Raw genomic sequence first — 22,214 nt, forward strand, 5'->3', positions numbered from 1 at the left:
ATGCAAACCTAATAGTAATCATATATCAAAACCAGTAAATAAACATGTAAAGAATAAAGACAAAGTAATCCAAATATACCACTAAACAAAATCAGCAAAACATGAAAGACAGAAAGGATCAGTGAAAATCTCCAGAAACAACCACAAAACAAATAATAAAATGGCAATAAATACATATCTATCAATAATTACTTTGAATGTAGATGGACTATATGCTCCAATCAAAAGACACAGGGTGTCATAATGAATTAAAAAAAAAAAAGAACCATCAAACACTGCCTACAAGAGTCTCAGTTTAGATCTAAAAACATCTGCAGATTGAAAGTGAGAGGATGAAGAAACATTTGTCATGCAAATAGATGTTAAAAGAAAGCCAGTGTAACAATACTTACACTGGACAAACTAAACTTTAAAACAAGACTGTAACAAGAGGCAAAGAAGGACACTGTATAATCATAAAGGGGACAATCCAACAAGAAGATATACCAACTGTAAATAGTTATGCACCCAATATAGGAGCATCCAAATATGTAAAATAATTAGCAACAAAAATAAAGGAACTCATTGATAATAGCACAATAATATTATGGAACTTTAACACCCCACTCACATCAATGGATGGATCATCTAAACAGAACAAGAAACAATGGCTTTGAGTGACACACAGAAGCAAATGAACTTAACAGATATATTCAGAACATTACGTCCTAAGACAGCAGAATACATATTATTTTCAAGTGCACATGTAACATTCTCCAGAATAGATCAAATATTAGGTCACAAAATAGGCCTCAACAAATTTAAAAAGATCAAAATCATACCATGCACTTTCTGACCACAATGCTGTGAAAATAGAACTCAGCCACAAGAAAAAGTCTGGAAAGACCATAAATACATGCAAGTTGAATAACATGGTACTAAAAAAATGAATGGGCCAACAAGAAAATAAAAGAAGAAATTGAAAAATACATGGAAACAAATGAAAATGAAAACATAAGTGTCCAAAATCTTTGGGATGCAGTGAAGTGGTCATAAGAGGGGAGTTTATAGCAATACAGGACTACATTAAGAAGCAAGAAAAATCTCAAATGAATAACCTAACCATACACTTAATGGAGCTGGAAAAAAGAACAACAAATGAAACCTAACACCAGCAGAAGGAAATAATAAAGATTAGAGCAGAAGTAAATGATATAGAAACTAAAACAATAGAACAGATCAATGAAACTAAGAGCTGATTTTTAAAAAAATTAATAAAATTAATAAACCTCTGGTTATAAGAAAAGAAAGAGAAAGAAAAAAAAAAAGAAAAGAGAAAGGACCCAAATAAATAAAATCACAAGTGAGAGAGGAGAAATATCAACCAACACCACAGAAATATAGCTAATTATAAGAGAACATTATGAAAAACTATATGCCAACAAATTGGACAACCTAGAAGAAATGCATACATTTCTAGAAACATGTGAATCACCAAAACTAAAACAGGAAGAAATAGAAAACTTGAACAAACTGATAACCAGCAAAGAAATGGAATCAGTCATGAAAAACTCCAAACAAACAAAAGTCCAGTACTAGATGGCTTCACAAGTAAATTCCACCAAGCATTTAAAGAAGAGTTAACACCTATTCTTCTCAAACTATTCCTCAAAAAAATAAAAGGAAGGAAAAATTCCAAATTCACTCCATGAAGCCAGCATAACTCTGATAACAAAATCAGATAAAGATACCACCAAAAAAAAAAAAAAAAAAAAGAGAGAGAACTATAGGTTAATATCTCTGGTGAATATAGACGCAAAAATCCTCAACAAAATATTTGCAAACTGAATCCAACAATGTGTTAAAAAATAATTGTTCACCACAATCAAGTGAGATTTATTCCTGAGTTGCAAGGGTGGTTCAATATTCACAAATCAATCAACATGATATATCACATTAATGAAAGGAATATGAACCATGTGATTATTTCAATAGATGCAGAAAAAGCACTTTACAAAGTAAAATACCCATTCATGACAAAAAAAAAAAACCAACAACCCTGTCAATAAAGTAGATTTAGAGAAACATCATAAAGGCTATATTTGAAAAATCCATGGCTAATATCATCCTTAATGGGAAAAAACTGAGAGCTTTTCCTCCACAGTCGGGAACAAGACAGGGATGTCCACTCTCACCACTTTTATTCAACATAGTACTGCAAGTCCTAGCTTCAGCAATCAGATGGCAAAAAGAAATATAAGGCGTTCAAATTAGCAAGGAAGAAGTAAAACTTTCACAATTTACAGATGACATGATACTCTGTGTAGAAAACCCCAAAGAATCCACCAAAAAACTGCTAAAACTGATACATGAATTGAGCAAATTCATGTGATATAAAATCAAGGTACAGAAATCTATTGCATTTCTATACACTAATAATAAAACAAGAGAAAATTAAGGAATCAATCCCATTTACAACTACACCAAAAACAATAAAATACCCAAGAATGAACCTGCCCAAAGAGATGAAAGACCTGTACTCTGAAAACTATAAAACACTGATGGAAGAAGTTGAAGGTGACACAAAGAAATGGAAAGACATTCCATGCTCATGGATTGGAAGAACAAATATTGTTAAAATGTCCATACTACCCAAAGCAATCTGCGAATGTAATGCAACCCCTACCAAAATACCAACAGCATTCTTCAGAGCTAGAACAAACAATCCTAAATTTGTATGGAATCCAAATTGCCAAAGCAATCTTGAAAAAGAAAAAAAAGGTAGAGGCACCACAATTCTGGACTTCAAGTTATATTACAAAGCTGTAGTAATCAAAACAGTATGATATTGGAACAAAAACAGACAGATCAATAGAAAAGAAATGAAAACCCTGAAACGAATCTACAATTACATAGTCAATTAATGTTCAACAAAGCAGGAAATAACATCCAATGGGGAAAAGATAGTCTCTTCAACAACCAGTATTGGGAAAACTGGACAGCTATATGCAAAAAACAAAAACTGGACTACTTCCTTACACCAAATAAATTCAAAATGGATTAAAGACCTAAATGTCAGACCCAAAACCATAAAAATCCTAGAAGAGGACACAGGCAATAACTTCTTTGACAATAACCATAGCAACTTCTTTCTAGAAATGTCTTCTGAAGCAAGGGAAATAAAATAAAAAATAAACTATTGGGCAAAATCAAAATAAAGAGCTTCTGACAATGAAGGAAACAAAACTAAATTGTAGCCTTCTGAATGGGAGAAGATATTTGCAAATGATGTATCTAATAAAGGGTTAGTCTCCAAAATACATAAAGAATTTTCATACAGATCAACACACAAAAAACCAAGTAACCCAATTTAAAAAATGAGCAGAAGACATGAATCAACATTTTTCCAAAGAAGGCATCCAGATGGCCAACAGACACATGAAAAGATGCTCAATATCACTCACGTTCAAGGAGATGCAAATCAAAACTACAATGAAATCAAATGCAAATCAAAACTACATCGTACCTGTCAGAATGGCTTAATCAACAACACAAGAAACAACAGGTAATGGAGAGCATATGGAGAAAGGGGAACCCTCTTATACTGTTGGTGGGAGTACGAACTGGTACAGCTGCTGTGGAAAACAGTATGGGGGTTCCTCAAAAAGTTAAAAATAGAACTATCCTATGATCCAGCAATTGCACTACTAGGTATTTATCCAAAGAATACAAAAATGCTAATTCAAAAGGCTACATGCACCCTGATGTTTACAGCAGCATTATCTACAATAGCCAAACTAGGCAAACAGCCAAAGAGTGCATCGATCAATGAATGGATACAGAGGAAGTAGGAAGGGGTGTTTGGGTGGCTCAGTTTGTTAAATGTCTGCCTTCAGCTCAGGTCATGATCCTGGGGTCCTGAAATCAAGCCTGGTGTCAGGCTCCCTGATCAGTGGGGAGTCTGCTTCTCCCTCTGCCTCTGCCCCTGCTTGTGCTCCCTCTCTCTGTCTCTCTCAAATAAATAAAAAAAAAAAATTAAAAGAAGTGATATATATATATATATACACAATGGAATATTATTCGTCCACAAAAAAGGAATGAAACCTTGCCATTTGCAACAACATGAATGGAGATAGAGAGTATTATGCTAAGCGAAATAAGTCAGAGAGAGACATTCATACATGGAATTTCAAAAACAAAACAAACAAGCAAAGGGGCGGGGGGAGAAAGAGAGACAAATTAAGAAACAGACAAATCAAGAAACAGTAGAGAACAAACTGATGGTTACCAGAAGGGACAGGGTAGGGGGATGGGTGAAGTAGGTGATGGGGGTTAAGGAGTGCACTTGTGCTGAGCTGTGTTGTATGAAAGTTTGAGTCACTAACTTGTACCCCTGAAACTGGCATTACACTGTACGTGAACTAACTGGAATTCAAATAAAATCTCGAGAAAATAATATGTATAAAAAATATATGAGTATATCACACATATAGTACTAGATATTTACTGGTCTATGTATTGATGTTTATTTTTGCATTGCTAATGCTCAAATGACAAATGATTGTCATATTAGTACTACATTACTTGTCATATTCAATTACTCACCTAACATATGTAAGATTAAATCTAATAGGTAGTTGGAAGTCCAGCTGAATTGTGGCACATTGATGATATCTGCCAATAGCATCCTTGATTTTTATATCAATCTGTAAATTAAATGAGGTTTGCTTAAAGACAGCTTTCATTTTTCCTTTAAATTTTACTCTTTTTGAGGCATACAATCTACTTACTTTAGGGCCATAAAATGCTCCATCTCCTGGGTTCATCTTCCATGGTTTTCCAAATTCCACCAAGCTGTTCTGTAGTTGCTATTTTTTTTTTTAAGAAGAGAACATTTAAAACTTATACGTCATTGTACTCTCTATTTTTTGCCACATAACTCAAAAAAGTAAGTTATTACAAATCTTAATTATATTCTATTTTAGCTTAACATTTACTTGTTGGGTGTGTTTTATATCCAATAAGTTACTGAGCAGGGACTACGTAATGATGATTAAGATAGTACTTGCTCTCATACACACTGTAACTGGAAAAATTAAAAGACAATGTACTAAGCTGTTACACTTGTTCCAGACAAGTGTTGAGGGAAACCAATGCAGGCCCCCTCTGCCTACACACTTCCCAGCTCTTCATAGGTGAGGCCTCCACTCATTAAAAGGCATGAAGACTTTGATCCTTCTCCTTTATCCACTGTGTGTCCTCCCTTCCATTCTGTGTTTAGGTGGGCAAGAAAGCCAAGGGGAAGGGCCCTGCCACTGTCTCTTGCTTTTCCATACCTCTGTACATGTAGCTGGGGAGAGACATCCTTTATGTTTTATAGCAGGTAGGAACAGGAGGCCCACTTTGATCTTCAGCCTAAGCCACATAAATTCTTTAACGATAGCCTATAGCGAAAACCCTCAGAACTGATGGTGTTTGGGTATAAGTATTAATGTAAGTGTCTTTGAGTCTTTTGGCTATTTCCTATGGACATAGCTTCCCTGGGAAGCATCTGGGTATTCCTAAGTCCTTGGCCAGAATACTGCCAAACCAGTATCCAAAGTCTTGTCATCACCTCAATCTATCTGTGCCCATGAAGGGGTTGACATGTGGTAGTAGACTGCTGACAGGGAAGTCAAAGCAGTGGTGGTGCCTGGGGGCTGAAGCCAGAGTCATCAAGAAAGTTGACTTGTGGCGTCCTGGCAGGCTTCTCCAGGATCTCAGTTAGAGTGCTGGTCTTGGCTGAGATCCCAGGAGGCTCCCTCATGGGCCTGATACTACTAGAATAGCTTGCATTCTACCTAGGACTGGAGAAGTCCACCATCAAAGATTCACTTCACAGGCTGGGAGGCTAGCCTCTGCCTTATGCTGCTTCTGCATACCGGGATATATTCCCAGAGAAAATGAGGCTGTGCTGGAGAAGGCAACTAAGTGATGGGGAGAATTTAGGAGTCTCCCAGGGAATTAAAAAGCCAAAGAAGGGCCAGTTTTAGGGGGAAAGCATAAAGTAAAGGGCATTGATCCTCACTGGGCCTCTCAGGACACAGTAATCACACGGCCTGATAGGAACAGCCAAGGCTAAGAAAGCCTTTGGTTTTTTGCAAGATACGGGAGGACGTGTATGCAAGATATGGGAGACTGAACCACTGTAATTCACATCTGTGGATCCTGCCTGCACCCTAGTAGAGGAGAAATCAATATCTCCTTTTCTCCTCTTCTGGCTGGCTATCCTTTCCCAGGTAAACCAAGTCTTTGGCTTCCAATATCACGTTGTGGTACATGCTGGGCTCTAAACGTATCAATTTGCTTGAAATTTTGTGGGTGTGGGCTTGGAATGTTCTTAGAGAGCTTAATGACTCACTGGAATGCTGGAAAAGTAAGATGTGGGAGAGATTTGGAGAGGGGTTATTCCAACTCCAAGCAGCAGGTGGATTTACATAGATTCCAGGGGCAGAGGCCAGATCAGGTCTGCTGAAGCAGCAGCCCAAGATCCCCTTCACATTTCTGTGAGAGGGAACCCTATAGCCAAGTTTAGGTTAAATTAAAAAATTGGAGAGCTGGGACATTAAACTATATCTTGTGGATTTTAATTTTCACACAAAAAAAGTGGCTTTTCTTCAGGTCACAGATTTCTTGACGAAACTTACTAGGAAACAGGACTCATGTCATTCAAATCTAGGGAATTTTTTGCTCCTGACATTCTGGTAATTTGGACAAGCTATCATCTGATGGTTACACTGCATAGCTCTCTAGTGAGTTCTGCTGGGTTCCATAACTACACACAATCTGAGATAAGAAATAAGATAACAGTGATTTGATGACCCAGGAACAATGTGGCCTTGGGGCTGACTTAACTACTATCTCTTTCAAACCATTTCAGAGACATCTGAAGATTAAAAAAAAAAAAAAAAATTTTTTTTAATGTGTGTGTGATCTCACTGATTCCCAGATCAGAGGTAGATATTATGGGAGAAATTCCCCAGAGTAGAAGGATTCCCATCTCCTGAGGGAACAATCAGTGAGTTAAAAGAGAGCAAAAAGATTGTGAGACAGCCCAGCCCATTCTCCCCGTGCCAGGCCCACACCTGGTCCACTCACTTTTTTGGCCCCCTGCATTCCATGTATGGAGTGATAATAATGATGATAATACTACTACTATTAATAATAACAACACACATTAGGAAGTGGAGATGCAACGTGGAGGTTTGGGGGGTAGGAAAAGAAAAAATGAAAGAAGATGGGATCGGGTGGGAGACAATCCATAAAAGACTCAATCTCACAAAACAGGCTGAGGGTTGCTGGGGGGAGGGGGGATCGGGAGAGGGTGGTAGGGTTATGGACATTGGGGAGGGTATGTGCTATGGTGAGTGCTGTAAGTGTGCAAACCTGGTGATTCACAGACTTGTACCCCTGGGGATAAAAATACATTATAAATTTATTTAAAAATTTAAAAATTAATAAAAAATAACAAAAAATAATAATAATAACAATACACAACAGTTCCTTAACACTTACATGTGCCTGGCACTATGACAAATTCCTCACATAAATTATTCCACTTAAGCCTGCAAGAACCTTATGCAGTTGGTGTTATCACCACCATCTTCATCATCACCTTTTCAGACCTAAATGCTTCTTCTATAATTCACTCATGGAGCTAAGCTTTGAAACTAGGCAAAAGGTGTTCCAGAGTCAAGCTCTGTGTCCTCTTTTGCTCTTCCTACTTCCATATGGCTAGGCAGCAGAACACTATCTAGGCTGACTTTCTTCCTCCATGCAACAGATCTGGAAGAAGGTGCCTTTAGGATGGGCATGGGACAGAGGGGAGGAGAAGGCCCTAATTAGATCTCAAGCTGAAACTGCTTCTACCCAGTCTCTGCCTGCCTCGGTACCTAACAGAAAACTAACTGTCACACTCTCAATACAGTATTCCTCTGATTCTTAAGTCCTTAAAAGATCTGTGTGATCAGCATCCACCAGTATTCCATGAAGAGGTGGACTAACAGGCAGGTCAGGGTTTAGGCACTCCTGTGGTGTCTGGCCATAATACCATCCTCATTTCAAATAAAGACTGATGCAGGAATTGTACTGTATTCTTTTTGCATTTAGTAAGAAGAAAAGAGAGAGAGAGAGAGATAGGGAGAGAGAGAAAGAAGCATGATGAGCTCCTTAATCTTGGTTTTCCAAAGCTGAGATGTGACAGGTGAGTCTCTGTGTCTAGAGAGAAGACCGCACTAGAGGCTGTGACTGTGGAGGGGATTCAAGCATCGGTGTGTGCATCTATATCTATGAGTCACACTAAGACGGCTCAATAGGCAACAGGTTAAAACAAGCTGCACACACACCAAGAGTGCCTGCAAATTAGAGGATTCCTTTAAAACTTAGGAAAGTGGTTGTTAGTGACTGGCACTGGAAGAGTACAAACAAAAACCTGATATAAACCTTATACTATTTGAAACAAATGTGTTGTTATTATCACTATTAGGAAGAAAACTGGACAGCTACATTCTACAATCTGCATATTTACCCCATAACTTCCAATTTAAACATTTCTATTTCAAAGCATGACATCTGCCTCACGCAAGGTAACAGCGGTCACTCCGGTGGTTTCCATGCTCCCAGAAAGGAAGGTGTACACTTTGTCTCCCCCTACCTTTTCAGCTTCGTCCCATATCTCAACCTCGCCTAGGAAGTTTTCAGGCCTTGTTGACAAATTTAATTGAAAGGAGAAGCCAAATGTCGAATAAACAGATTGCAAAAACTGCAAACAGCCATTTATTTCTTCTTCAATCTGAAATGAGAGCAAACAAAATATTCTAGAGTTAACACCAAATTAAATTAAATTTAAAAATAAAGCATGTTTTTACAGTATAGTTGGTGACACTGTTTGGGTTGTTCTTCTACTCCTTAACCAAATATTCAGGGAATGCCCACCATATGTCAGGTGTGAGCAGGCTACAAGCAGCTCCCAGTCCAGTGTTGGGGCGGAGGCAGGAGGGAGACAGAAAAACAGGCAAGGCAACCTCACCATGAGCAGTGCCACACAATAGGGGGAAGGGCCGCTGTCCAGAGGAAGTGATAGCCAAACTGCAGCCAGAGGATAAGTAAGAGTTCTCAATGGAAAGCTAGAGCACAGTTTTTGGAGCAGAGGAAATACTAAGAGTAAGGACCCAGAGGACAGAGGAGCAGGCTACAACCAGGGAGCCACAGGAAGCTGCCGTGGGACTGAGCTGTGTATGACAGGGAAGAGGGCACAGAAGGGTGATAAGTGATCAGTCTAGAGGCAGGCAGGGGCCAGAGAAAATTAAGGATTTATGGAACATAAATGAGGTCCCAGAGAATGCAGCGGGATCAGAGCTAAGGCCCGTGGGGGTGGGGAGAAAGGAGGCACGTTTAAATGCAAACAGAATAGGGCCAACAAAACTAGAGCCCTTTAGGAAGGGGCGGGGGGCGGGGCACAGGCAAGGATCTGCATTCTGTCACTACGGACCAGTTTGACTTTTTCAGAGTTTTCATCTGTGAAATCACGCAGCACATGCTCTAGTTGTGGCTGGCTTTCTTCACTCAGCATAATTATTTTTGAGATAAACCCATGTTACGTGTATCCATAGATCATTCCTCTCTATGGCTGAGTAGTTTTCCATTGGTACATGTACCACAGTTACTTTTTACATCCATCTATTACTGGGCATTAGGGTTGTTTCTATAGTTCAGCTATTTTGAATAAAGCTGCAATGAACTTTTGTGTTCAAGTCTTTGCATGGACGTGGGCTTTCTTTTTCTCTTGGGGGGAAAAAAGGAGTAAGATAGCTGGGTCATATGGTAGGTGTGTGTTTAAGTTTTTAAGAAAATGCCCAAATGTTGTTGAATTTTATATTCCCACCAATGGGCCTGTCATACGGTAGATTACATTGACAGATTTTCTGACACTGAATCAGCCTCACATCCCTGAAGGCAAAACCTAAGTGTTAATGATGTGTAATTATTTTAATCTATTGTGGAATTCTATTTGTTAATAGTATATTAAGGACTTTTGCATTTGTATTCATGTGGGATGCTGGTCTGTGGTTCTGTCTGGTTTTAGTATCAGTTAATACTAGCTTCATAAAATGAACTAGGAAGTATTCTCTCCTATTTCAGAACAGGGTCTATAGACTTGGTACTAATTCTTCTTTAAATGTTCAATAGAATTCTCTAATAAAAAAAACCTGAGCCTGGAGATTCCATTTTGGGGGAATTTTTAAGTTACAAATTCTATTTCCTTAACAGTGATGGGGTTTTTCAAATGATTTATTTCCTATCAGGTGATTTGTGGTAGTTTGTGCTTTTCAAGGAATTAGTACATTTCAACTAAGTTATCAAACTAATTTATGTATAGTAAATTTATTTTTTTGAGATTTTATTTATTTGACAGAGAGTGACAGAGAGAGAGGGAACACAAGCAGGGGAAATAGGAGAGGGAGAAGCAGGCTTCCCACTGAGCAGGGAGCCCAATGCAAGGCTTGATCCTAGTACCCTGGGATTGTGACCTGAGCTGAAAGCAGACGCTTAACAACTGAGCAGGTGACCTACTCAGTTAACAACCCAGGTGACCTGTACAGTTGTTTATTATAGTGATTTATTACGTTTTTGATGTCTTCAAGGTCTTTAGTGATATCCCCTATTGATTCCTGATATTGGTAATTTGTGTCTTCCCAACTTTGTTCTTTGTTAGTCTTGAAGGAAGTTTACCAATTTCTAAATCTTTTTAAGGAAACAGTTTTTTGTCTCATTATTTTTTTCCATTGCTTTTCTGTCTTCAGTTTCATTGATTTCTGCTCTGGTCTTTAACCCAGACGTCCTTGTTATTTTGGGTTTATTTTGCCCTTCTTTTTTTCTAGGTCTTGAGATGAGAGCCTAGATATTGATTTGAGACTTTTCTGCTTTTATAATATATGCATTTAGTGCTATCTGTTTACTTTTTAGCACTGCTTTTGCTGTGCTCCATACATTTTAATATATTTCCATTTTAATTGGTTATTTTAACCATCTACATTTAAAATGTTACGATTTAATTTTGTCTTTTGTGTTGTTTTTATTGTTTCCTTCTTGTATGGTCTTATTATTCATTTCTGTTTTCTTTTTCCTGCTTTTCCTTGACTTAATGTTATATTTTTTAGAATTCCATTTTGTCTATTTTTAAGCATATATCTGTGTATCTTTTTTAAGTGGTTTTTCTAGGTATTACATAACAGCCTACTGACGTCATCATTTTGCCAATTCGAGTATAGGAACCTTACCTCCTTTACTCCACGTATAGTATAATTTTCTTACACATTTCCTCTTACATATGGTCAGAACCATATCGGTGTTATAATTTTTGCTTCAACCATCAAGCATAATTCAGAAAACTCAAAAGGAAAATGAAATTATGTTGTACTTTTAGGATTTTTCTTTCTTCCTTCTTGATGTTCCAAGACTCCTTTTTTAATCACTTCCTTTCTGTTTAGAGAACTTCCAATGGCCATTATTTTAAGATAGGCTTGATGTCTTGATTTCCCTTTCATTTCTGAAGGGTATTTTTTCTGTATATAGAATTCTGGATTGATAGCTCTTTCAGCATTTGAAAAGTGTTGTTCACTTCCTTCTGACATCCGTGGCTTTTGGTGAGAAATCTGCTCTTGTGTAAAAACAAAACAAAACAAACAAAAACTTTTCTTAAAGATAATGTCAATTTCTTCTCACTGCTTTCAGAAATTTTCTTTGTCATTAGTTTCCAGGAGTTTGGTTATGCTTTATCTTGATATGGATTTCTTTGGGCTTATCTGTTTTAGAGTTTTCTCAGCTTCTTGAATCTGTAGACTTATGTCTTTTGCCATATTTGGCAAGTTTTCAGCCATATGTCTTTGAGTACTTTTCACTTTTATCCTTATTCCCCTCTTCTTCCAGAACTTTGTTGACATAAATATTAGACATTTTTAGTCCCCCGGATCTCTGAAGTTGTGTTCACTTTTCTTCCAGTCTCTTTTCTCTTTGTTGTTCAGACTGGGTCATTTCTATGGTTGCCTTCAAGTTCATGGATTCTTTTCTTTGTCCCCTTCTTTCTACTCATGAATCCACCCACTGTTTTATTTCAGTTGTTATATTTTTCAGTTCAAAGATTTTCATTTGGCTCTTCTTTATACCTTTATTTCTTTTTTTTAAAGACGTATTTATCTGAGAAAGAGAAAGAGAGCAGGGGAAGGGGTAAAGGGAGGGAATCTTCAAGCAGGCTCCACACCCTGCATGGAGCCCAATGTGGGGCTCAATCCCAGGATCCTGAGATCCTGAGCCAAAACCAAGAGTTGGTCACTTAACCAACTGAGCCACCACCCAAGCACCCCTCTTTTATTTATTTCCGGAGATTTTCTATTTCTTCCTTGAGGCTATGTTTTCATTTTTTTCCAAATGTATTTGTACTTGCTTGGTAAGACATTCTTATGATGGCTTCTTTAAAATTTTAGTCAGATAATGCTAATATATTTGTCATCTCCACATTAGTGTAGATTGTCCTTTCTCATTAAGTTGAGATTTTCCTAATTCTTGGCATGAATGGCTTTTGATTTATAAAATTTAAAATTTGGATAAAATGTTATAAGACCTTTCATTTTATTTAAGCCTCTGTAGCTGGCTTCCATAGATTCTGCTCCAACGGGGGGGGGGGGGGGGGTGAAGTAATTCCTGGTTACTGCAAAGTAGGAATAGAGGGTCTAGGTTTTCTACTGGGGACCCATGAAAGTAGGAGCTCCTCATTACTGATGGTGATGGTGGGATTTATGGCTCCCCACTAGGTTTCCTCTGATAACATGTTGGCAGGGTGAGGTAGGAGTATCTTGTTACTGCTCCTCACATGGCCATTATTGACCACATTGAATGCATGGCCTCATTGCTGTGGGGTGGTAGTAAAAGTCCTATCTCTCCACTAGACCTCCTCCAACAGCACTCAGACAGGGACTAGGAGAGGCACCTTGTTACTGCCAGAAGAGGGTGGAAGTCTAGGCCCACAGGGTTTCTCCACGGACACTATGAAGTATGTGGGAGGTCTCTGTTAATGCCTGGCAAGGATATGAAGAATTGATATTACTTTTTCTTTCAATGCTTGGTAGAATTCCCCAGGGATTCCGTAATGACCTGGGGATTTCTCTGTGCAAAGGCCATTCACTACCAATTCAATTTCTTTAATAGACGAAGAGTACTCAGATTATCTATTACTTCTTGAGTGAGTCTGTAGTTTGTCTTTCAAAGAATTTGTCCATTTTATCTAAGTTGCCAAATTTACTGGCATAAAATTGTTTATAATATTGTCTTACTATTCTTTTACTATTTATAGAATCTGAAGTAATGTCATATCTCTCATTTCTAGTATTTTTAATTTGTATCTTCTCGTTTTTCCTGATCAGTCTGACTAAAAGTTTATACTTTATTGATCTTCTCAGAGAACTAGACTTTGGTTTTTACTGGAGGTTTGTATTATTTTTCTTTTCTTCTATTTCATTGATTTCTGCTGTTATTTTATTTCTTGTGCTTACTTCTGATATAATTTGGTACTTTTTTTCTAGTCTATTAAAGTGGAAGCTGAGGTTACTTATTTGAAACCATTATTCTTTTCTGATACAGGCATGTAGTGCTACAAATGTCCCTTGAAGTACTATTTTAATGCTGTCCCATAAATTTTGATATATTGTATTTCCATCATTTCTTTTGATATATTATATTTGCTAATTGCCCCCTTTGATTTCTTCTTTGATCCATGGATTATTTAGAAGTGTGTTATTTACTTTCCAAATATTTGGGAGTTTTTCAGATAGCTGTTACTGATTTTTGACTTTAATTCCACTACAGCCAGAGAATGTTATTTTGTATGAATTGAATCTCTTTAAATTTATTGATAATTCCTTTAGTTCCAGAAAATGGTCTATTTTGGTAAATATTCTGTGTACATTTTCAAAGAATGTATACTCTGCTGTTATTGGTTGAAGTGTTCTATGAATGTCAATTAGGTCAAGCAGGTCAATTAGCTATCAAATCAAATTTGATAGTTGACTCTTTTCATGGCAATTTTTATTTAAACTGACATGAAAACCTGAAAAAATAAAATCTCACTTCTAGGCAATACTGAAAAATGAACAGAAAAAAACAAAATTCTACCAAATATCTTAAAATATTCCAATAAATGTATTTAAGTTAATAAAATGGAAGAAATTTGATAGGAAAAGATAATAAAATCATAAGAAATTACAGATCTATTACCAAATTAGAGGATCAAAAATGTCAGAGCTGAAGGAGACCTCAGAGATGAGAACAGACATATTACTTTAGAGCGACTCTGAAACTAAGAGATGCATCCAGTGCAACACACTGAATTTATGTTGACCATGCTTCACCCTGTATTACCTGCTCTACTGTGCAGAAGATGTGGGCATCGTCCTGCTGGAAGCGCCGAACTCGAGTCAAGCCACTTAAAGTTCCTGACAATTCATTCCTATGAAGCACTCCAAAATCAGCGAATCTGATAGGCATTTCCCTCCATGATCGTGGACGATGAGCAAACATTAGACTAGAAAAGATGCAGCAACACACAGCTTTTACTCAGCAGAGAAAAGATTAAGTGATTATCTAAATATTAACAAGTTACAGTTAAGCCTCAAGATTTGTAAAGACCTTATTCTGGTTCTTAGATCACCAGTTTAAAAAAAAAAAAATTCCTCAGGGGCTCCTTGGTGCCCCAGTTGGTCAATCATCTGACTCTTGATTTCAGCTTGGGTCATAATCTCAGGGTCGTAAGACTGAGCCCCAATGTGGGTTCCCTCTCCCTCTCCTGCTGTTCCTCCCTATGCTCACTTTCTCTCTTTCTCAAAAAAAAAAAAAAAAAATCTTCTAGGAATTATTGAACTTACACCACTGCAGCACTCTGAGAAAGAACCCTGTCTATTATCTCTTTCAGAAATTCTGTTCCCTATTCTTATTCACCAAATGAATTTCCATTTACTATGTACAGTTCATTTCAAAGGCTACTTTTTTTCTTTTTAAATATTTTATTTATTTATTTGAGACAGAGAGAGAGAGAGACAGCAGGAGAGAAAACACAAGTATGGGGAGTGGGAGAGAGAGAAGCGGGCCTCCCGACAAGCAGGGAGCCTGATTCGGGGCTTGATCTCAGGACCCTGGGATCATGACCTGAGCCAAGGCAGACGCTTAACGACTGAGCCACCCAGGTGCCCCACAAAGTCTATTTCTTAAGTGGAGCCCTCCTGGATACTTCCCTAAATGGGGCCTGGTAGTCTCTCCTCAGACTCTGAGATCACCCCAAACATGCCACTAATTTGACACTGAACTTACATTTTCATAACTGATTGTCTACCTATCTGTTTCTGTCCCACTCTGCTCATGAGGAGATGGACTCTGAGGAAATGGACTGTTTTCCCATTTCCCTGAGGAAATGGACTATGTCTTAATTTCTTTGGCACTTCTAGCACCAAGCACCATAAGCGCTCAAGAATTGTTCCCTATCGAATAAAAGACCACCCTTCTGGAAGAAAAAAAAAAAAAGACTAAAAAAACCACTCCTGGCTTTCATCCCATCACCACTAATCCACTGTGATCCTACTTCCTTATTCCCAGGTTTCATTCCCTACTTTCATTTAGACGTATTTATAATTATAGCCGAAATCACAGATTATAACTTCAAATATTACCTAACAGGAAATTGAGTTAAAGAGTTAACACAGAGAATGCAAGACTCTAGGTTAGGTTCCAACTTCTGTTTAAAAAGAGAGCAAATGAATGTTTATACACCCATTTTCATAAAATTAAAGGTAAATATATATTTTTTACATGCTGTCATCATAAGGTTGAACTTCTTTTTGTCTTTGCTGAATAGGGCAAAGAATTTTGTTCAGTTTGCTTTGAGGTTTTATACTTACCTTATAAGGCCAATTTACTTGAAACTATGTATGCTGATGATACAAAATTACAACAGTTGGGATATTTTTTGTGGAAACTCATGTCTGTTCACATCCTTTTGTGATGTATTCTTGTCTTAAAGGGTTGAATTTGCACACCAGCTTTATGAGAACTACATTGTTTCAAAAAATCTGAGACAAGACTGTAAGATGTATCACTGTATTATATACTGCTAGAAAGGAAAATAACCATGAAGTTATGACATAAAGCTAAGATACCCCAATTACAAGATGCATTCTAATTTCAGGGATGTTGAAATGTCAGAGAGTGGGTGGGAAGGCATCTTGGAATCTGTGAAATCCAGTAACCCACTGATTTTGACTTCACCAGTCTTTTCAGTAAATAAGAACTAAATGTTCTGCAAATAGGTATATTTGAAGTGTATTACTCTTGCAAAACCAAATATAATAATTTTAATAAAATTGATATATAGTTCCATCTCTAAGAGGCGCAAAAACTAAATGGTTTCCAGCAAACATTCCACACCTGCCCAAGATCAAACACATCTTGAAGAGTAAATGCATTCCCCAGAGTGAAAGAACTTTGTAAAGATGACTGGTATCCACCACTCCTCAGATTAAAGGAATCCGTTAACTCCAAAAAAGCAAACTAGTATTATTAAGAGCTGTGATGAGGTGTGCTATGTGCTCTTATGCAACAAAGATCTGCTTCACTTTTCATACTCACCAGTGCCCTGGACAGTTCATGGGCTTTAGGGCAAACGTATCCTTTTCAATATCAAAGGTAAACATGTTTTCGCTATAATGCTGCCAGTGACCTGAGGTCTCCCATAGTTTGCTGTTGTACATGTTGGGAGAGAGCACTTCTGTGAAGTTACGTCGGTGATATTCCTCCTTTAAGATAAACACATATTTAATGCTAAAATGTGGCATGACAGGCCACAAGTCCATGCAAAGTAACACTAGGAGTGAATATTTCTTAATTTGGGATTACATTTTATGTTAATTTGTAGTTAATGTGCCCTCAGTTTTAAGTGTGCAGCTTTCTGGATCATGAAAAAAAGATTAATGTACTCTCAGTCTCATTTTCACATTAAGTATCTTTATTTTATACTATATAATAATATATAATATATACTATATATATACTATATAATAATATATATATACTATATAATAATATATAATATATAATATATAATAATATGTAATAATATATAGTATATATAATCTGTTAATCTGTTAATTCTTTGAAAATTAGTAATTGAAATTATATGTCATATATATGACATATATATGTTATTACATATTATTATGTATATATAAACTTTCTATAACTACAAATTCCAAAATCCTTATACATTCTAGATAAACAGCAAGTATTTTTCTATTACTTAAGAGGCAGAATCATTTTATAACTTGATAAGCGTGAATGCTATGTTGCATGCAAATTTAGTTTTGATCTATTTAGTCTTAAACAGAAATAAAGCTGAGAATTGTAATTTATAACACCTTAAGTGGTTGGTATCCATAAAGTCATAAGCTGTCTTCTCTTCCTCCCTACCTATCAACAGCATCCCCAGCTCAATCACTCGGGACAGGAAAAGAGAGTCTTTCAACCAAAGTTCTTAGTTTATGTAAACTTTTTTTTCTTCAAGGTATCAATCAGATGATCTCTGTTGCTGGTTTCTTAGGTTCTCACCATTTGTCAATCACTTAAGGGATGTCTGGCACAGATCTAGCCCAGCATATTTTAATGAAGTAGAGAAATTTTTTCTTACAGTTAAAGAAGTATAATACATAATATTTTAAAATAACAAAAAACACTCATTTCATATCAATTAAAAGTACTCCATTATTACTCTTCAGCAGAGTAACTTTTCGATCTGGTTATGGATAGCTGGTCTCAGCCATTCAGTAAGTTGTTTTCCTATCTTTCATTTTTACTAAATTAGAAAGTCTTTACAAAATAATAGATCATTACAAAGGACAGCAATTATTCTGTGGCTATGTCAGATGCCTCTATATGTTCAGATTAAACAAGATCCTAAAAATTGTGTTTGCTTTTTTGTTTGGACTAGAGACTATTTTAAAGCTAGGCTCAGGAGATAATCAATGGACTTTTAATCCACTCTGCATAATATTGCTAATCATGTTTACAGTTTATGTGTTTGGGAATGATTTTAAAGTATGCCCTATGACGAGAAATGTCATTATGCTTACAGCTTATTTTCTGCAGTTTTGCTACTGTAAATAAGGTTTCTGTGGACATTCAGATACAAGTCTCTGTATGTGCATGTTTTTGTTTTTTTTAAGTAAATAAGTAGGAGTGGAATTGATAGGTCACATGGTAAGCATATGTTTAATTGTGTAAGAAACTGCCAAACTGTTTTACAAAGCAGCAGTACCATTTTGCATTTCCACCAATGCAAGTTAGAGTTTCTGCACATTCTTGCCAATCTCTGGTATTTTCAGGTTTGTTGTTGTTGTTGTTGTTGTTGTTGTTTTGCCATGGGGTGTGGCTGGAGAATAGTCTGGTGGACATGGAGCTTACTGCAGCTTTAACTTTCATTTCTTTCTTTTTTTGAAAGAGAGAGAGTGAGAGACAACAAGCAGGGGTAAGGGGAGAGGCACCCAGTGCAGAGCCCGATGTGGAGTTCAGTCTCTACAACCCTCAGATCATGACCTGAGCCAAACAAGAGTACACTCAAAAGATTGTCTAGGAATAAACTGATGAAAGATGTGCAAGACCTCTAAAATAGAAGTTATAAAATACTGCTGAGGGAAAAGAAAGAACTAAATGAACTGACAAAATTTCCATGTCCAGAGATTGGAAAACTCAATGTGGTCAAGGTGTCAATTATCTGCAAATTAATCTATAGAATGAACATAATTCCAATCAAAATCCCAATCAGTTATTTTTTTTAGGAAATGAAAAGGATGATATAAAATTCGTATGGAAGCACAAAGAATCTAGAATAGCCAAAATGATCCTGAATAAGAAAAAAATTTAAAAATTTAATTAAATTACTGATATTAAGACAATATATACTTACAGAAAGTTACGGTAGTCAAAGCAATGTGGTGTTAATGCAAGGGCAGATAACAAAGGGACCAAAAGAACAGAGTGAATATCCAGAAATAAATAATGGTTTAGGACAAAAGATTCTACTGCAGTAATAAATGGTACTGAAGCCACTGGATAAACCTGTGAATAAAAATCAACCTCGACTCTGAAAACAAATACAATCAAGCTTCTAGAATAGAAAAAAGAAGACTGTTTTCATGACTCTGAAATTGGCAAAGATTCCTTAAAGAGGGCATGAAAAGCCCTAACCAGAAAAGAAAAGAATAATATACCAGACTTTGTTAAACATGAGAACTGTTGGCTAAAAGACATCATTAAGAAAGTGAATCCATAAGCCACAGCTTGAAAAAACACACTCACAATATACACATTAAGCAAATGACGCATATCAGAATAAAGAAAGAGCCCCTAAAAAATCATTAATAAAAAGACAACTCAGTTTTTTAAGATGGGGAAAAGACTTAAGCAGGAACTTCACAAAAGAGGATATCCAAATGATCAATAAACATATGGAAAGGCTGTCATATTATTATTCATCAGGGAAATGCAGAATAACACCATGGTACCTCCCCGAACGACAAACTGATAAATACCAAGTGTTGAGGAGCATGTAGAGTAACTGGAACACTCATACATTTCTGGAAGGAACAGTATATGGGTCAACTACTAAAAACTATTCAATATTTTCTTAAATTAGTCATTACCATCCTATGACCTAGCAATTCCACTCCTGGTATATGCGCAAGAGAAGTGAGTACCTGTGTCCACCAAAAGACAGGTACAAAAATGTTGGTAACAGTTTCATGTATATAGCTCCAAAGTGGAAACAACGTAAATGTAAATGTATACCTACAGGAGAACAAATAAATACCCTGTTATATAGTCACAAAATGAAATACCTCAAACAACAGAAAGAAAATTATACGCAAAATTTGGATGAATCTCAGACATTAAGTGGAACAAAAGAAGCCAGAAACACAATAGCTAATATTGTATGAAGTTTACGACAAGGCACAAGTGATCTACAGTTAGGAGAAATCAGCAAGATCATCTCAGGTGAGAAGAGGGGAGGCAGGTATTGATTGGGAAGATGCAAGAGGACTTTATGAAAGGATGGAACTCTCCTAAAGGCGCCTGGGTGAAATCAACTCTTGATTTCAGCTCAGGTCATGATCTCAGGATCGTGGGATCAAGCCCTGTGCTGAGCTCCACATTGAGCTGGGAGTCTGTTGGTCCTTCTCCATGTGTTCCTCCCCTGCTCTCTCTGTGTCTCTCTCCCTCTAAAGTAAATAAGTAAATAAAATATATTTTTTAAAAAGGATGGAACTGTTCTATGTCTTGATTTAGGTGGTGATTGTATAGATGCACACATGTGTGAAAATTTCTTATGCTGTAAGCTTCATCTTTATGCATTTCAACAAATGTAACTTGAATTTCAACCAGCAATTCTGGCATCAGCCTCCACCTGAATGCAGTCATATAAGGAACTCAATGTAGAACCACCTTGATAAGCCTAACACTTAGACCATTAGAGATAATAATTAAAAAAAAAAAAAAACTGGGACGCCTGGGTGGCTCAGTCGGTTAAGTGTCTGCCTTCAGCTCAGGTCATGATCCCAGGGTCCTGGGATTAAGTCCTACATCAGGCTCCCTGTTCCTCGGGAATCCTGCCTCTCCCTCCCCCACTCCCCCTGCTAGTGTTCCCTCTCTCACTGTGTCTCTCTGTGTCAAATAAATAAATAAAATCTCTAAAGAAAGGAAAGGAAAGAAAAAGGCCAAGGCCATTTTAAGCAACTAAGCTTTAGGACATTCTTTATGCTTTAATAGACAACGAGAACAGAATTTGTACCAGATGTGGGTGCTGCTATAATGGAAGCCTAAAATATGCAGCCTTGACTTTGGAGCCAGATGGTGGGCGGGAGCTGGAAGGCTAGAGACTCTCTGTGAGGACTTGGAAGGACAGTGAGGAAAATACATTGGAGGATGAAGAAAAGGGACTCTTGTTATGTGGTGCCAAAAAACGGGTAACACTATCACCTGAGTCATGAAAAACAGAAAAACTAAGCAAAGAATTCATGAACTATAGCTAAGATGTGTCTAGGCGGAAAGAAAAAAGGGACAAGTGACTTCTTATGGCTGCCTATGACAAAATATAAGAGAGACGTAAACTAAATAGGGTACTATTACGATTTTTTTAAAAAGATTTTATTTATTTTATTTATTTGTCAGAGAGAGAGAGAATGAGAGCGAACACAGGCAGACAGAGTGGCAGGCAGGGTCAGAGGGAGAAGCAGGCTCCCTGCCAAGCAAGGAGCCCGATGTGGGACTCGATCCCAGGACGCTGGGATCATGACCTGAGCTGAAGGCAGCTGCTTAACCAACTGAGCCACCCAGGCGTCCCAGGGTACTATTACGATTTTGAGAGGGAGTATCAGAATGACGGGACCTGTTGAATTCAAAAATGAAACTATTGTATCCTTAGACTCTCCAGCAAAAGACTCACAAGGTAAGAAAGGCTTGTCACCACCAATAAAGCAGGGCCTAGGGTAAAGCTCTTGAGGGTATGACTGTGTGTCACTTGTGAAGACCTCAGAATGATCCATGTGATAGCTGGTAAGTCTTCTGAGAGTCTTAAGACTGTGCTTGGTAGACTCTGTCACCTAGACAATAAGACTTTAAAATGTTTTTTTATTTTAAGATTTGTTTTGAGAGGGAGAGTGCGTATCAGCTAGAGGCAAAGGGAGAGAGAATCCAAAGCAGACTCTGCACTGACACCAGAGTCCAAGGTGGGCCTCAGTCTCCCAACTTCGAGATCATGACTTGAGCCAAAACCATAAGTCAGATGCTTAACCGACTGAGTCACCCAAGTGCCCCAAACATTAAGGCTTTTAAGAATCTTGAGTGTACTGGGGCGCCTGGGTGGCTCAGTGGGTTAAAGCCTCTGCCTTCTACTCTGGTCATGATCCCAGGGTCCTAGGATCGAGCCCCACACTGGGCTCTCTGCTCAGTGGGGAGCCTGCATCCCTCTTTCTCTCTGCCTGCCTCTCTGCCTATGGGTGATCTCTCTCTCTGTCAAATAAATAAATAAAATCTTAAAAAAAAAAAAAAGAATCTTAAGTCTACTGTCTCACATCAACCTCACAGGCAGGCTTAGGTAGAGAAAGATC

General features: G+C 37.4%; 1 protein-coding gene across 2 annotated transcripts in view; it reads right to left on the minus strand.

Moving 5' to 3' along the window:
• Positions 1–22,214, minus strand: part of TARS3 (threonyl-tRNA synthetase 3) — a 59,432-nt gene that overhangs the window by 8,855 nt on the left and 28,363 nt on the right. For both annotated transcript variants that reach the window (XR_004285617.1, XM_032342226.1), the window contains exons 10-14: positions 16,687–16,853; positions 14,431–14,593; positions 8,672–8,809; positions 4,770–4,847; positions 4,585–4,685 (exon numbers count right to left, since the gene is read on the minus strand). Coding sequence is in view for 1 of the 2 variants with exons in the window: in XM_032342226.1 (XP_032198117.1) it covers positions 4,585–4,685; positions 4,770–4,847; positions 8,672–8,809; positions 14,431–14,593; positions 16,687–16,853 (647 nt within the window). In the remaining variant the exon portion in view is untranslated. The remainder of the gene's footprint in view (positions 1–4,584; positions 4,686–4,769; positions 4,848–8,671; positions 8,810–14,430; positions 14,594–16,686; positions 16,854–22,214) is intronic.

The sequence above is a fragment of the Mustela erminea genome, chromosome 5 (assembly GCF_009829155.1).
Source record: "Mustela erminea isolate mMusErm1 chromosome 5, mMusErm1.Pri, whole genome shotgun sequence".
NCBI classification, from domain to species: Eukaryota; Metazoa; Chordata; class Mammalia; order Carnivora; family Mustelidae; genus Mustela; species Mustela erminea.